General features: G+C 46.5%; 1 protein-coding gene and 1 non-coding gene across 3 annotated transcripts in view; one reads left to right on the top strand and one right to left on the bottom strand.

The window, feature by feature from the left end:
- The window catches only part of ABCB9 (ATP binding cassette subfamily B member 9), an 87,838-nt gene extending 77,019 nt beyond the window's left edge, over nucleotides 1-10,819 (bottom strand). The window contains exons 1-3 of one of the 2 annotated variants that reach the window (XM_073676220.1): nucleotides 10,554-10,632; nucleotides 6,156-6,318; nucleotides 85-734 (exon numbers count right to left, since the gene is read on the bottom strand). In XM_073676220.1, coding sequence (XP_073532321.1) covers nucleotides 85-685 — 601 coding nt within the window. In that variant the 5' untranslated portion in view covers nucleotides 686-734; nucleotides 6,156-6,318; nucleotides 10,554-10,632. Of the gene's footprint in view, nucleotides 1-84; nucleotides 735-6,155; nucleotides 6,319-10,553 lie in introns of both variants that reach the window. The other variant, XM_073676219.1, reaches the window with a different exon arrangement.
- On the top strand, nucleotides 10,721-10,791 carry TRNAG-CCC (transfer RNA glycine (anticodon CCC)). The gene has a single exon. It is a non-coding gene; the product is annotated as a tRNA-Gly (tRNA).
- Nucleotides 10,820-15,041: the final 4,222 nt, after the last annotated feature.

Here is a 15,041-nt window from a genome sequence, read left to right as displayed (position 1 = left end):
GTAAATACTGATTATGTATCTGCTACAATACCAATTTCTCAATTTACAAATTAGACTGAACTGCAAGATTTAATCATGACTTACCTAAGGTGCATAGAAGCAGGAAGAGAAATGCAATCATCAAATATCCAGAATCCTGCTTGGAATAAGATAATAATCTTCCTACAGTGGCTCCCGATAGCTCACTTTTTGCATCCAGTTTTTGTCTGCCCTCCTGATCATCAAACACTTCAGAATAAGATCTTCCCTCCTGTCTGCAAGGGGTCACCTCACCCATCTGTTTCCATGCTAGGAGAGTGACAGCTGAGGACACCCATGTCCACACCAGAAGGCTCCAGAACCAAGGATCTTTAACAGGCTTATCGTCCTCAGAATACAGCAAGAGCTTAATCATGGCATAGGAAGCAATGAGGTAGCACACCAGGGTCATAGGGGTTAGGGACGCCTGCAGCCTCCGAGGACCGTTCATCCGATTCCATGCTACTCCTAGTACAGCTCCTAAGGATATGGAGGCTCTCAGCAAAGAGGTTCCCCAGACGTCCGACATGGAATTAAATATATTAAATTGCACTATGTCTTGAACAATACTCGCCTTTTTACAATTGCGGATGTACAATAGGGTGGACACAGTAATGTCGCAGGCTATGAATATCACAGTGCAAATCATAACATAAAAAGGTCTCATTGTTGCTGCTTCTTATAGTACCACGCAAGGTACGTCTTCTGTAATAATCCTGTAAATGATCATAAGAGGTACTGTAGTATTATTACAGATATTGGTGGCATACAATATAACAAATCTTTTCTGTACATGCATAATTAGCTCCTCTCCATACAATGATCCATATTACTGTAAGAGTGTGCTCACACAGAGAGCTTTTTTGCAGCCTTTTTTTCTGCATGAAAAACACAGTGTTTGCAGGAAGAAAGCTTTTTTGATGTTTTTTTCATGCAGTTTTTTATGCATTTTTTTGTATTCAATTGAATTGGTAAAAAACTGTAGCAAAAACATTGAAAGACTTGATCATGGGAGTGAGGTTTTAGAAATCTGATTTATTTTGCTGCTACTATATAATGCTGCAGTAAAAATGCATGGAAAAAGCACAATGCACACGTGATGTGTGAAGAAGCCCTACCAGCAATCTTATTCCCACTTTTCGATACTAGGCCTTGTTATCCCATTGACCAAATCTGAAGTTTCTCCTTGAGTGTAAGGCTGCGTGCCCACGATGCGTTTTTCAAGCGTTTTTGCTGCAAAATTTCTGCTGCGGAAATGCTTGAAAAACGCTTGGTAATACGTGCCCCATGGTCCCCAATGACAATCCGCATGTTCTGTGCCCATTTTCCGCAGCGGATTTTATGTGCGGAACAATCCGCAACATGCCCATTATTTGTGCGTTTCGCATGCGGAATTGCCTTCTCTATGCATTAGAAAAACGCATGGCAAATCCGCATGTCAAAAACGCTTAAAAAACGTTAAAATCCGCACGCGTTTTTACTGGAAAGCACATGCAGAAATGAAGCAGAAATTTTCTGCTTCTTTCCGCTTCATTTCTGCATCGTGGGCACATAGCCTTAAAGGAGTTGTTTTACAAGGGACATGTATGGCATATCCATATGATATGCCATAAATGCATGATAGATGGGGTCCCGCACCTTTCTCCAGAATGAGAGTCCCTTATTTACTCATTAAGGTGTAAGGCTGTGTGCCCACGTAGCATTTTTCAAGCGTATATGCTGCGGAATTTCCGCAGCGTAAACGCTTGAAAAACGCATGTATATCCGCACCCCATGTTCCCCAATGGGATTCCGCAAGTTCTATGCACATGCTGCGGATTTTTCCGCAGCGTTTATGCCGCGTTCAAAAATCCGCAGCATGTCATTTAATTTTGCGTTTCCGCAAGCGGAATTGCCTTTGTCCAATGCATAAAAAACGCAAGGCAATTCCGCATGTGGAAAACGCGTGATAAACGCGCGAAAAATGCGCGATAAACGCGTGCGGAATTCCGCATGCGTTTTTCCGGGAGAGGACTTGCATTTATGCAGCAGAAATTTTCTGCTTCATAAATGCAACGTGGGCACATAGCCTTAGTCCGACCACCAATGAGTGGAGCGATGGCGGTGCAAGATTAATGGCTCGTCTGTATTAGGAATTCCTATGGCACTGAATGGAGAGAGTTGGCACATGAGCCGCTACCATTACAACCGCTGGTCGGGTCCCCAAGGTGAGAAAATGCCATCTGTGGTTTATTATTAGAACTGTGACTTTTACCTGTGATTCTCCACATTTGCATTATTTCTCAGTTCAAATCAATATCCAATTATTATTATTGTGGTTTATAACTAAACTTTTAGGCAACTTTTGAGGTGCTATAACCACGTCAGAAATTTAATCGTTGGGGACCTGGACTTTAGACCCCACCAATAGCTGAATCCAAGGGACAAAGACACTCCACTGATTCCTGGGACACAAGTAGAGCGGTGTAAGGACTCATAGAAAGTATATGGCTGTGTTCACACGATGCGTATTTCATGCGTTTCCGCGGCGTTTTTGCAGTTGCGTAAACGCCGCGGAAACGCATGAAAAACGCATGGTAGAAGGGCAGCAATGTTCCCCAATGGAAATCCGCATGTGCTGTGCCCATGATGCGGATTTTTCCGCAGCGTTAACGCTGCGGTCAAAAATCCGCAGCATGTCAATTAATTTTGCGGAAACGCGGCGATTTCGCCGCCATTGACTTGCATTAGAACGCGCCAATTCCGCAAGACAGCATTTGTACTTGCGTAATTGGTGCGTTCTAATGTGCGGATGGTACCCGGGTGTGGAGGAGAGGAGAGTCTCATCCACACCCAGGTACCATTAAAAAAGCTGTAAAAAGAAGAATAAAATAAAAAATAATGTATTCTTACCATCTGTCGGCCCGCGCAGCGCTCCCGCTTGGTTCCCGGCACTTGCAGTGAGTTGTAGGACCTGCGGTGACGTCAGAGTCATGTGACGGGTCACGTGACGCTGACGTCGGCAGGTCTTTCAATTCAAAGTTGCCGGCAGCCGGGAGAACGGAGTGAGCAGGACAGCGCGGGCCATCGGAGGTAAGTATATACACTCTCTCGGTTCACACTGTATAAATCCATGCTGTTTGCATGGATTTATATAGTGTGACCTAGTTATCAAGCACTTTCCAGGCGATGCTAACATCGCCTGGAAAGCGCTTGTTAATCTGCATGCGGAAACGCATGTGAATCTGCATGTGGATCCGCATGTATTCTGCAGGAAAAACGCATGCACAATCTGCATGCGTTTTTTCTGCCAGGGAGATGCAGAAATGATGCAGAAATTTTCTGCTTCATTTCTGCATCGTGTGCACATATCCTATGAGTAAATATACTGAGGCTGGGCTAAGCCTATACTAAGGCTTTTACATAGTATTTTTTATTGTGCCACATGACTGACCACCCAGATGAGGCAGATTTTAATCAGTTAGCTATTTAAACGCACCAATTAAGAAAGCTATTGATCAGATATACTATACGGACAAAAGTATTGGGACACCTACACATTACTCCTTAAGGCCACAGCCCCACTATCAGTATTTGGTCAGTATTTTTTCTCAGGAGTGGGAGCCAAAACCAGATGAGGAACAATCAGAGAAAAGGTATAATAGAAACAAGTCACCAATTCTGCATTTATCACCCACTCCTGGTTTTGGCTCCCACTCCTGAGAAAAATTACTGACCGAATGCTGACCACATAGTGATAGTGGGGTCGTGTCTTAAAGGCATTGTTCAATTCTGGGGACATTTTTTTTTTCTTACTTAAATGCAAGTAACTGGAGCTAAAAGCCATTTTTGCAATTGGGTTTCATTAAAAATTTGGCACCGTTTGTCTCCTATAGCCCCTGTATTACACTGTCTATTGCTGGTAAAGTTGTAACACGAGAGGTTAGGAAGATCCCGATTTGGGTACACCTTGACGCTGGTGGAATGACTTTAAACTTTCCTTTTTATCAACAGTGTTTACGAAGTACCCTATGTTAATTATATGCACTATTGCTCTTACTTATTTACTTACAGCAGGGTATATGTTCATTTTGTCTCTTTCTTAGGTTATTGTCTGTTTAATGGCCAATGTGAACATGCTCCTATTTTGCATGCAAACCAACTTATACTCCAGTTCATTTTTTTTTCGGTTATTCTTCATCCACCAAACTTAATGGCACAATGCAGTTAGGCAGGTAATATTCTCCTCTTCTCCAGGGTGGTGTTACTTACAAGGACATACATTTTTAAACAGAAGAAGCATTCTGTATTTCTCAGCCACTAAAGATACCAATTCAGCCTTAGCAGAACATATGGCAGTACAGAAACTCAACACTCAAGATAAGGTGTAGTGCTAGAGATCTCATCTTAGCCTAGGATATCAGTCACAAAAAGAGCAGTAAGACGTTGTTCACATCGCATCTGAGTTCTTTTTCATTCTAAGGCTATGTTCCCACAATGAGCTGCGTATTTTTGCTGCGTCTTACAATTATAGAAATCTCATGCCCACTGTGCTTCTTTTAATGCAGCGTAAACTGACCTGCGGAGCGTGATTCAAATCCGCAACATCTCAATTTCTCTTGCGGGTACACTGCTCCGGACATCACCCCTCATTACTACAAAAGACCAGTGATTGTCTTTCTGCTGTGTCTAACATTATGTCCTCCCTCTACCTAAAACTGAATCTGTCAAAAACTGAACTACTCGTCTTTCCTCCCTCCATTAATCTACCTGTGCCCGATATTGCCATCTCCGTTTGTGGCTCAACCATTACTCCCCAGCTACAAGCCCGCTGTCTTGGGGTCATTTTTGATTCAGATCTTTCTTTCACTCCTCACATCAAATCACTCACTCGTTCATGTCATCTACACCTCAAAAACATCTCAAGAATCAGGACTTTTCTCACCTTTGACTCGGCAAAAACTCTTACTGTCGCTCTTATTCATTCTCGTCTTGACTATTGCAACGCTCTACTAATCGGTCTCCCTCTTACTAAACTCTCCCCTCTCCAATCCGTCCTGAACGCAGCAGCCAGGATCATATTCCTCGCCAACCGCTACTCAGATGCCTCTTCCCTGTGCCAGTCATTGCATTGGTTGCCCATCCAATATAGAGTTCGTTTTAAACTTATCACGCTTACCCACAAAGCGCTCCATGCTTCAGTACCCCCCTACATCTCCTCCCTTGTCTCAGTCTACCACCCTACACGTGCCCTCCGTTCTGCAAATGACTTGAAACTAAAATCCTCCATAATCCGAACTTCCCACTCCCGTCTCCAAGATTTCTCGCGTGCTGCGCCAATTCTCTGGAATGCACTACCCAGGACAGTTCGATTAATTCCCAATACCCACAGTTTCAAGCGAACCCTAAAAACACATTTCTTTAGACTGGCGTATCACCTAAACACACTCTGTCCATCCCAGCTTTCCCCCATATTAAAATCTTCTTCAACTTCGGGTTCAAACCAACCATGCACATAAAAGCCTCTGTCAGGACTGCACACATACTGGCTGGCGACCAGTCCATGTATTATTATTTATCCTATTCAGTATATCAAGGCTGCATTATACAATATATGTACTTTTTACCTTTTGTGTCTCCCCCACTTCCTCATAGACTGTAAGCTCGCGAGCAGGGCCCTCACTCCGTTCGATATGAGATATGCTTATTCTGTATTGTCTGTATAAGTCCCCCCTAAAATTTGTAAAGTGCTGCGGAATATGTTGGCGCTATAAAAATAAACTATTATTATTATTATTATTATTCTGTGCAGATTTTTCCCATAAACTTGTATTAGGGGCAGAAATTCCGCAGATAAAAACCGCATATGTGTTTTAAGTGCAGTTCCAGGACGGAAACACATCAAAAACGCATGTAATCCGCACCTGAGTATGTCAATTAATTTTGTTAAAGCCAAATACCAGGAAATATCAAAAACAAAGCAACCTCATGACATACCATCCAGAGACAAAAACCGCAGAGGCAAAAACGCGATAAAAATGCATGTTAACAAAATGCACACAAAAACACAATAAAAAAATGCAATTAACTTAATTTAAATAATGCGTGCAGAAATGGTGCAGAAGTTCTACAACGTCAAAAACTTAACCAAAGCTCACCATGGGAATGTAGCCTAAGGACGCAGTCAGACGGCAGTATAAATGAGAGCGAGATCAGAACGCAGTGCACGGACTGGCCGGCACTACCTCTTGAAGCTCATCAAGAGAATGCCAAGAGTGTGCAAAGCAGTCATCAAAGCAAAAGGTGGCTACTTTGAAGAACCTAGAATATAAGACATATTTTCAGTTGTTTCACACTTTTTTGTTAAGTATATAATTCCACATGTGTTAATTCATAGTTTTGATGCCTTCAGTGTGAATGTACAATTTTCATAGTCATGAAAATACAGAAAAATCTTTAAATGAGGTGTGTCCAAACTTTTGGTCTGTACTGTGTGTGAAGCTGCCCAGTTTGGACCAGGAGACCTGCAACCGGTCTGCGCATTGTGGTCTGAGCACAGACTGTGTGAAACCGTCCTTAGGGTAATCACACCCACTTAATGTGTCCGACATTACACCCACCATGCTGCCCAATGACCATATGATTTTGAAACCAAATTGTGTGGCAACTTGGCATCGCAAAGTGTGGATTTCACCATAGACGCAGTGTGTGGCATCACCCTTATTCTTGCTGTGGATGTGGTCCTTGTGTCCAGTGACAGGGTGGGCTCTGTGACAGGTTCCCATTCCCTAATACACACTGCTGTATTCAGGATATGGGTCACACAGATCTCAAATGCAGCAGCCACAGGTTTCCCAGAGGCCAAACCTTTGTATTCCCGAAATCTGTGGGGAAAAAACTGTGGCATGCTGGCATGCCGTGTCATAAGAGGGTCTCCTCTAGGGCGCACAGGATTAAAGAGCCCCCATGTGAGATGAGGAATAACACTGACCAAAACATCATCAATATTTATAATGGAATCTGCCCCAGAAAAAATATGGCCAAATACTGGTCATATTCACACTACTGTCATTTCATGTTTTACATCAGCCATAATCATAAGGAGACGAGCTGGCACCGTGCAACAGCAGGCAGGAACGTCAGGCAGTAGGGCCAGGCAGGGGCGAGGTAGGAACGTCAGGCAGGGACACCAGGTAGGAACATCAGGCAGGAACGTCAGGCAGTAGGGCCAGGCAGGGGCGAGGTAGGAACGTCAGGCAGGGACACCAGGTAGGAACATCAGGCAGGAACGTCAGGCAGTAGGGCCAGGCAGGGGCGATGTAGGAACGTCAGGCAGGGACACCAGGTAGGAACGTCAGGCAGGAACGTCAGGCAGTAGGGCCAGGCAGGGGCGATGTAGGAACGTCAGGCAGGGACACAAGGTAGGAATGTCAGGCAGGAACGTCAGGCAGTAGGGCCAGGCAGGGGCGAGGTAGGAACGTCAGGCAGGGACACCAGGTAGGAACGTCAGGCAGGAACGTCAGGCAGTAGGGCCAGGCAGGGGCGATGTAGGAACGTCAGGCAGGGACACCAGGTAGGAACGTCAGGCAGGGACACCAGGTAGGAACGTCAGGCAGGAACGTCAGGCAGTAGGGCCAGGCAGGGGCGATGTAGGAACGTCAGGCAGGGACACCAGGTAGGAACGTCAGGCAGTAGGGCCAGGCAGGGATGCCAGGCAGGAGTTGCGAGGTAGGGGTGCCAGGCTGGGATGCCAGGTAGGAGTTGTGAAGTAGGGGCGCCAGGTAGGAATGCCAGGCAGGAGTTGCGATGTAGGGACATCAGGCAGGAGTGCCAGGCAGAAGTGTGAGGCGGAGGCGCCAGTTAGGAGCGCCAGGCTATCAGCAACTTCTGGAGCAGAAGAAAACATGGCATCCTTGCTGACAGCCTCCTTTGGCACTTGTGGATTGTGGTGCTGACAGCAAAAGAAACACCAGCTTTCTGAATGGAAACCATCACCAAGCATGGTCCTCGCATCCTCACAGCATATCCCTATGCACAAGCTAGAATACCGTGCACAAGACCACCTCCTTACACAGTGCGCAGTGTGGAAGCATATGAGGATGGGGAGCTTTTTTTCAGCAGTAAAGTTCAGTATTTTAAAAATACCAGTTATAGGATGAGAAAAAAATAACCTGTAAGGTCCCGAAAACCGCACACGCGGGGATGCGAGAGCAGAGCGAGGCACTGACGCCGAGCGCTGAATCACGTGACGGCGCACAGGGCCGGCCTTAGGGTATATGGCGCCCTGTGCGAAATCCCTCTTGGCGCCCCCCCCCAAAGAAAAAAAATTAAACTCATGTAGGTGAAAACAACAAGTGCATTTTTTATTAATCAAATGATCAAGTAATAACAAGCAACAAAAGTTGAAAAGTTTTAAAGCCGCCACCACGATAAGGTAGACTCTTCTGGCAGGGCCCTACTCTAACCTATTAAAATTTTCTTAAAATATCCAATACTCTTTTTAGATATATTTTTATTTAGTTTTCTTTAAGGGAATGTGTCATATACATTTTTTTTTAAAAATGACCAATAATACCACATACAGGGAATACTGCCACACCATGACCAGACCACATATTACCACAACATAGTGACCGAATAATACCACACAGAAGGGGGAAAAACTGCCACACCATGACCAGACCACATATTACCACCACATTACTAATATTACCACCACATTACTAATATTACCATAAGTGTCATTATGCACGGGAGCTCTATACATGGTATGTATAATGTAAGTGTCCAGGTAATCTAGTGATCACCAGTGACATTATACACAGGAGCTCTGTATATAGTGTCAGTGTACAGGTAATACAGTGATCATCAGTGACATTATACACAGGAGCTCTGTATATAGTGTCAGTGTACAGGTAATACAGTGATCACCAGTGACATTATACACAGGAGCCCGGTACATAGTATATAGTGTAAGTGTACATGTAATACACTGACTCACTGGTGACGTCTCTAGGTGAAGTCCTTCAGCTACGCTTTTCTCCTTCATCCAGCACAGACCGCCATTACGTCTTCCAGCCAGGACTCGTCTCTGCATAAAATAACACAGTTATCTAGAGCACATTCCCCAACTTCTACATTACGCAGCTGAATACAGACGTGTATCCACCATCAATATATGGTTAGTTATTATACAACCTACCATTCCAAATATAAATTGTAATCCACCACGGTGCCCCCATTAACTGTAAATAGGCACTTAATATATAATTTAATTAGAACCTCTACTCTTTCCGCCAATTTGTTACCAGTTACACTCCTGCATCCGCAACGCCCCCTACTCTATACTTCCTGCTCCCCGCATTCATTATTTACATGCACCCCCTGCCCCAATTCATTATATCATGTCCTGCTCTCCCCACCCCATCATCATTTACTGTCCCCCACCCCACATTCATTATGTGCAGCTCATTATCCCCCTACTCCCAATTCCCCCATGTGCAGCTCATTTTCTCCCAATTCCCCCATGTGCAGCTCTCACCCCCCCATGTGCACATCTCTCATCCCCCTCCCCCACATGTGCCCCTCTCTCATCCCCCTCCCCCACATGTGCACCTCTCTCATCCCCCTCCCCCACATGTGCACACCTCTCATCCCCCTCCCCCACATGTGCACCTCTCTCATCCCCCTCCCCCACATGTGCACCTCTCTCATCCCCCCCATGTGCACATCTCTCATCCCCCTCCCCCACATGTGCACCTCTCTCATCCCCCTCCCCCACATGTGCACCTCTCTCATCCCCCTCCCCCACATGTGCACACCTCTCATCCCCCTCCCCCACATGTGCACCTCTCTCATCCCCCTCCCCCACATGTGCACCTCTCTCATTCCCCTCCCCCACATGTGCACCTCCCATTCCCCCCACTCCTAGTAAATTGTATTTAAAAAAAAAAAAAAACTTGTTATACTTACCCCCATGCGATCCCTGCAGAATCCTCGTCCAAATCGATGACACCAGGTTCTCCTGACTTCCGGTCATGTGACGGTGCCGTCACATGACCGGAAGTCAGAGAAATCATGACAGAGATGTTCCGGCCCCGGCGCTTAGCATGGGGCCGGGGGCCCCATGAGGAGAGAGACACACAAGAGGGGGGCCCCCAAGGGGGCCCCTACCGGCCGGGCCCCATACTGGAGTCAGGGCAGTCATGCCCTGATGGCGGCCCTGCTGGAGGCTGAAGGGGCCCCCTCTCCCTCGGGGCCCCCGTTCAATGAACCGGCTGCACGGGCGGTAGTTCCGCCCCTGTGTGTGAGGAGGAGAGAGTGCAGCGCGCCCGGGTCCCGGCCGGACATTTCAGAGCAGAGAGGGGGCGCCGGCGCCTGAGCACAGAAGAAACGCTGGGCGCTCCCTCTCTGCTCTTCCATAAGAAAAATACCGACGGGGAGGGAGCCAGCGCAGCGCCCCCCTTCACTCTCAAGTTTGAGGCGCCCTGTGCAGTTGCACAGCTGGCACGCCCCAAAGGCCGGCCCTGACGGCGCAGACAGGACGCGGTACTCACCTCTACACTGCAGCCGCCGCTCTCCCAGCACATACAACCTGCTCGGGCTGCAGCACAGCTCCTGAGTGACGTCATCACGTCACGCCCACGCAGCGGCCGGTGAGGCTGCTCTCTGCAGTATCAGCTTCCAGGGCCGATTAAAGGGCACGCGTTCCTTGTCGCCACCAGCGCTAGTAGTGTAGGGGTATCATGCAAGATTCCCATTCTTGCGACCCGGGTTCGAGTCCCGGCTAGCGCAGAAAATTATTTTCTTTTATTCAATATATATATTTTTTAATTGTCTTCAACAAAAAAACTCTGAAAGGTGCATGTGGTGAATAGTGAGTCTGTATACCTGCTACATACCAGGTAGTAGGTTCAAGTAGCTGGTCTGCTGTGTGCTGGGGCAAAAAAAGAAACATTATTCAGCATTTTTTTTATCTTTTTTTACAGTTCAGTCCTCAGTATTAGGGCTCGTTCACATGAACGTATTAAATGTCCGCATGGACAACTGATAGCACACGGACAGCGCACCAGTCTATGCAAATCAATGTGACATGTGATCAGGGCCGGCCTTTGGGGCGTGCCAGCTGTGCAACTGCACAGGGCGCCTCAAACTTGAGAGTGAAGGGGGGCGCTGCGCTGGCTCCCTCCCCGTCGGTATTTTTCTTATGGAAGAGCAGAGAGGGAGCGCCCAGCGTTTCTTCTGTGCTCAGGCGCCGGCGCCCCCTCTCTGCTCTGAAATGTCCGGCCGGGACCCGGGCGCGCTGCACTCTCTCCTCCTCACACACAGGGGCGGAACTACCGCCCGTGCAGCCGGTTCATTGAACGGGGGCCCCGAGGGAGAGGGGGCCCCTTCAGCCTCCAGCAGGGCCGCCATCAGGGCATGACTGCCCTGACTCCAGTATGGGGCCCGGCCGGTAGGGGCCCCCTTGGGGGCCCCCCTCTTGTGTGTCTCTCTCCTCATGGGGCCCCCGGCCCCATGCTAAGCGCCGGGGCCGGAACATCTCTGTCATGATTTCTCTGACTTCCGGTCATGTGACGGCACCGTCACATGACCGGAAGTCAGGAGAACCTGGTGTCATCGATTTGGACGAGGATTCTGCAGGGATCGCATGGGGGTAAGTATAACAAGTTTTTTTTTTTTTTTAAATACAATTTACTAGGAGTGGGGGGAATGGGAGGTGCACATGTGGGGGAGGGGAATGAGAGAGGTGCACATGTGGGGGAGGGGGATGAGAGAGGTGCACATGTGGGGGAGGGGGATGAGAGGTGTGCACATGTGGGGGAGGGGGATGAGAGAGGTGCACATGTGGGGGAGGGGGATGAGAGAGGTGCACATGTGGGGGAGGGGGATGAGAGATGTGCACATGGGGGGGATGAGAGAGGTGCACATGTGGGGGAGGGGGATGAGAGAGGTGCACATGTGGGGGAGGGGGATGAGAGGTGTGCACATGTGGGGGAGGGGGATGAGAGAGGTGCACATGTGGGGGAGGGGGATGAGAGAGGGGCACATGTGGGGGAGGGGGATGAGAGATGTGCACATGGGGGGGTGAGAGCTGCACATGGGGGAATTGGGAGAAAATGAGCTGCACATGGGGGAATTGGGAGTAGGGGGATAATGAGCTGCACATAATGAATGTGGGGTGGGGGACAGTAAATGATGATGGGGTGGGGAGAGCAGGACATGATATAATGAATTGGGGCAGGGGGTGCATGTAAATAATGAATGCGGGGAGCAGGAAGTATAGAGTAGGGGGCGTTGCGGATGCAGGAGTGTAACTGGTAACAAATTGGCGGAAAGAGTAGAGGTTCTAATTAAATTATATATTAAGTGCCTATTTACAGTTAATGGGGGCACCGTGGTGGATTACAATTTATATTTGGAATGGTAGGTTGTATAATAACTAACCATATATTGATGGTGGATACACGTCTGTATTCAGCTGCGTAATGTAGAAGTTGGGGAATGTGCTCTAGATAACTGTGTTATTTTATGCAGAGACGAGTCCTGGCTGGAAGACGTAATGGCGGTCTGTGCTGGATGAAGGAGAAAAGCGTAGCTGAAGGACTTCACCTAGAGACGTCACCAGTGAGTCAGTGTATTACATGTACACTTACACTATATACTATGTACCGGGCTCCTGTGTATAATGTCACTGGTGATCACTGTATTACCTGTACACTGACACTATATACAGAGCTCCTGTGTATAATGTCACTGATGATCACTGTATTACCTGTACACTGACACTATATACAGAGCTCCTGTGTATAATGTCACTGGTGATCACTAGATTACCTGGACACTTACATTATACATACCATGTATAGAGCTCCCGTGCATAATGACACTTATGGTAATATTAGTAATGTGGTGGTAATATTAGTAATGTGGTGGTAATATGTGGTCTGGTCATGGTGTGGCAGTTTTTCCCCCTTCTGTGTGGTATTATTCGGTCACTATGTTGTGGTAATATGTGGTCTGGTCATGGTGTGGCAGTATTCCCTGTATGTGGTATTATTGGTCATTTTTAAAAAAAAATGTATATGACACATTCCCTTAAAGAAAACTAAATAAAAATATATCTAAAAAGAGTATTGGATATTTTAAGAAAATTTTAATAGGTTAGAGTAGGGCCCTGCCAGAAGAGTCTACCTTATCGTGGTGGCGGCTTTAAAACTTTTCAACTTTTGTTGCTTGTTATTACTTGATCATTTGATTAATAAAAAATGCACTTGTTGTTTTCACCTACATGAGTTTAATTTTTTTTCTTTGGGGGGGGGCGCCAAGAGGGATTTCGCACAGGGCGCCATATACCCTAAGGCCGGCCCTGCATGTGATCATTTCTACGCAGATCGATGGTCTGTAAAGAATCGCAGCCGGCACTACACTGACCGTATTCTGGATCAGACTCACCCATTATACCTCAATGGGTGCGTAAAAACGGATCAGATACGGGTTACTGTACATACGTCATGCGTTTTTCATGGATCCATTACAATTATGAAGATAGGAAACTGTATTTGACCTTTATTATTTATTGAAGGGGTTGTGTTTGCCCCAGTAAAATAATGCTTAAAATACTTAAAATTAATACTTCAAATAACACTTATAGTCACCTCCAGCGATGTCGGCACGGTCTCTCCCAGGGGTCACATAACATTATTATGTCATATAATCCCTGTGGCCCATCAGCGGCCGCTTCACTGTCCCCTCCTTTAGACATATCACATGCATCCGGTGAAACTGACAGAGCAGCAGCTATCACTTCCTCCTGATATATGGGATTTGTCTGAAGGAGGGAAGCTTGCAGTGGCCTTATGAAGGCCTCTTCATGGCATTGCCCATGTGGTCTCCTGACCAACCTCTGGCTGTCATTGCATCCAAGTCAAAAGCAGGACTAGTCGCTGAAGAGGATAGACCTCCGTTCCAGCCTCCATTCCCATCTTGCTCTGCACCATCATAGCCTTTGAGAGCAGTGGCATGAGGTTAATAGAATACTTGTAGATGTCCATCTGGCTTGTAGCCCAGTGTTGTTTCAATGTCCTCTGATGGTTTGTGTAGACACTGTTTGACGCCTTATACTTGGCATGTGATGTCCGATTTCATTTGCAGCACAGAATGGATCACTATGCTTCATTGTTGGAATCTGATGAAACCACATGGGCAGTAACATGAAGAAGCCTTCAAGAAGATGCGTCACACCAGTCCTACTCCTGGGATTGTAGTTTAAGGTAGCATAACGTACGATATACGGATCCCTCTAATCTTCATTCCAGGTATACTATCAGCTCAGTGTTAAATTGATTTGGTCATGGAACCCGTAGTACGGCCATTTCTACAAAGTCTCCAGGAGCTGTTTTTTAATATAACAACACCAGGTACTACTGTGAGCAGGTCACATGGCCCAAACATGTTACCATGACCTGCAGTGTCTCTGGACTTGTTTCCCATGGAGCACATCTGGGATATCATCGGCAATTGTAAAGGTAGCTGCCAGCAGCGGATCTTGATGGTTTGCGTGCCAAAGTGCATTCAGCATAGTCAAGGCATGTAAGTGTGTGTATTTCTGTACATTGTACCAAAAAGAAGAAAAAGATAGTACATATACAAATGCGCACACCTTCAATCCACCAATGTTATAAAAAATACAAATTTTATTAGACCTCACTTTAAAAACATTAAAAACAGATGTATTCACCAATACCCAATAATTTACACACACAGCATGAGTGACAAAAATTCATAATCAACAAAGCAGAATATAACATTAGCATAATAACATTGCATATTGAGTGTTATCCATTAGTGGCCCTAATCAAAATATGGAGACACAACATATATACCCACATCCAATTGTACAGAAAATAAGGGGGGGGCGGATTTTGTTACAGTGGGTCCCTCAGGAAAATCATTAGTCAAGCACTTCCCCTTCTCCTGGTCCGTCCGTGCTAGTCGAATCATTGAGATGTGCTTCTGAATCCATCTTCTTAGCTCCTGCGACG

This window comes from Phyllobates terribilis, unplaced genomic scaffold (genome assembly GCF_046119375.1).
Source record: "Phyllobates terribilis strain yellow unplaced genomic scaffold, ASM4611937v1 Scaffold_1__5_contigs__length_1240528914, whole genome shotgun sequence".
Lineage (NCBI taxonomy): Eukaryota > Metazoa > Chordata > Amphibia > Anura > Dendrobatidae > Phyllobates > Phyllobates terribilis.
This window is presented reverse-complemented; position numbering and strand designations above follow the sequence as displayed.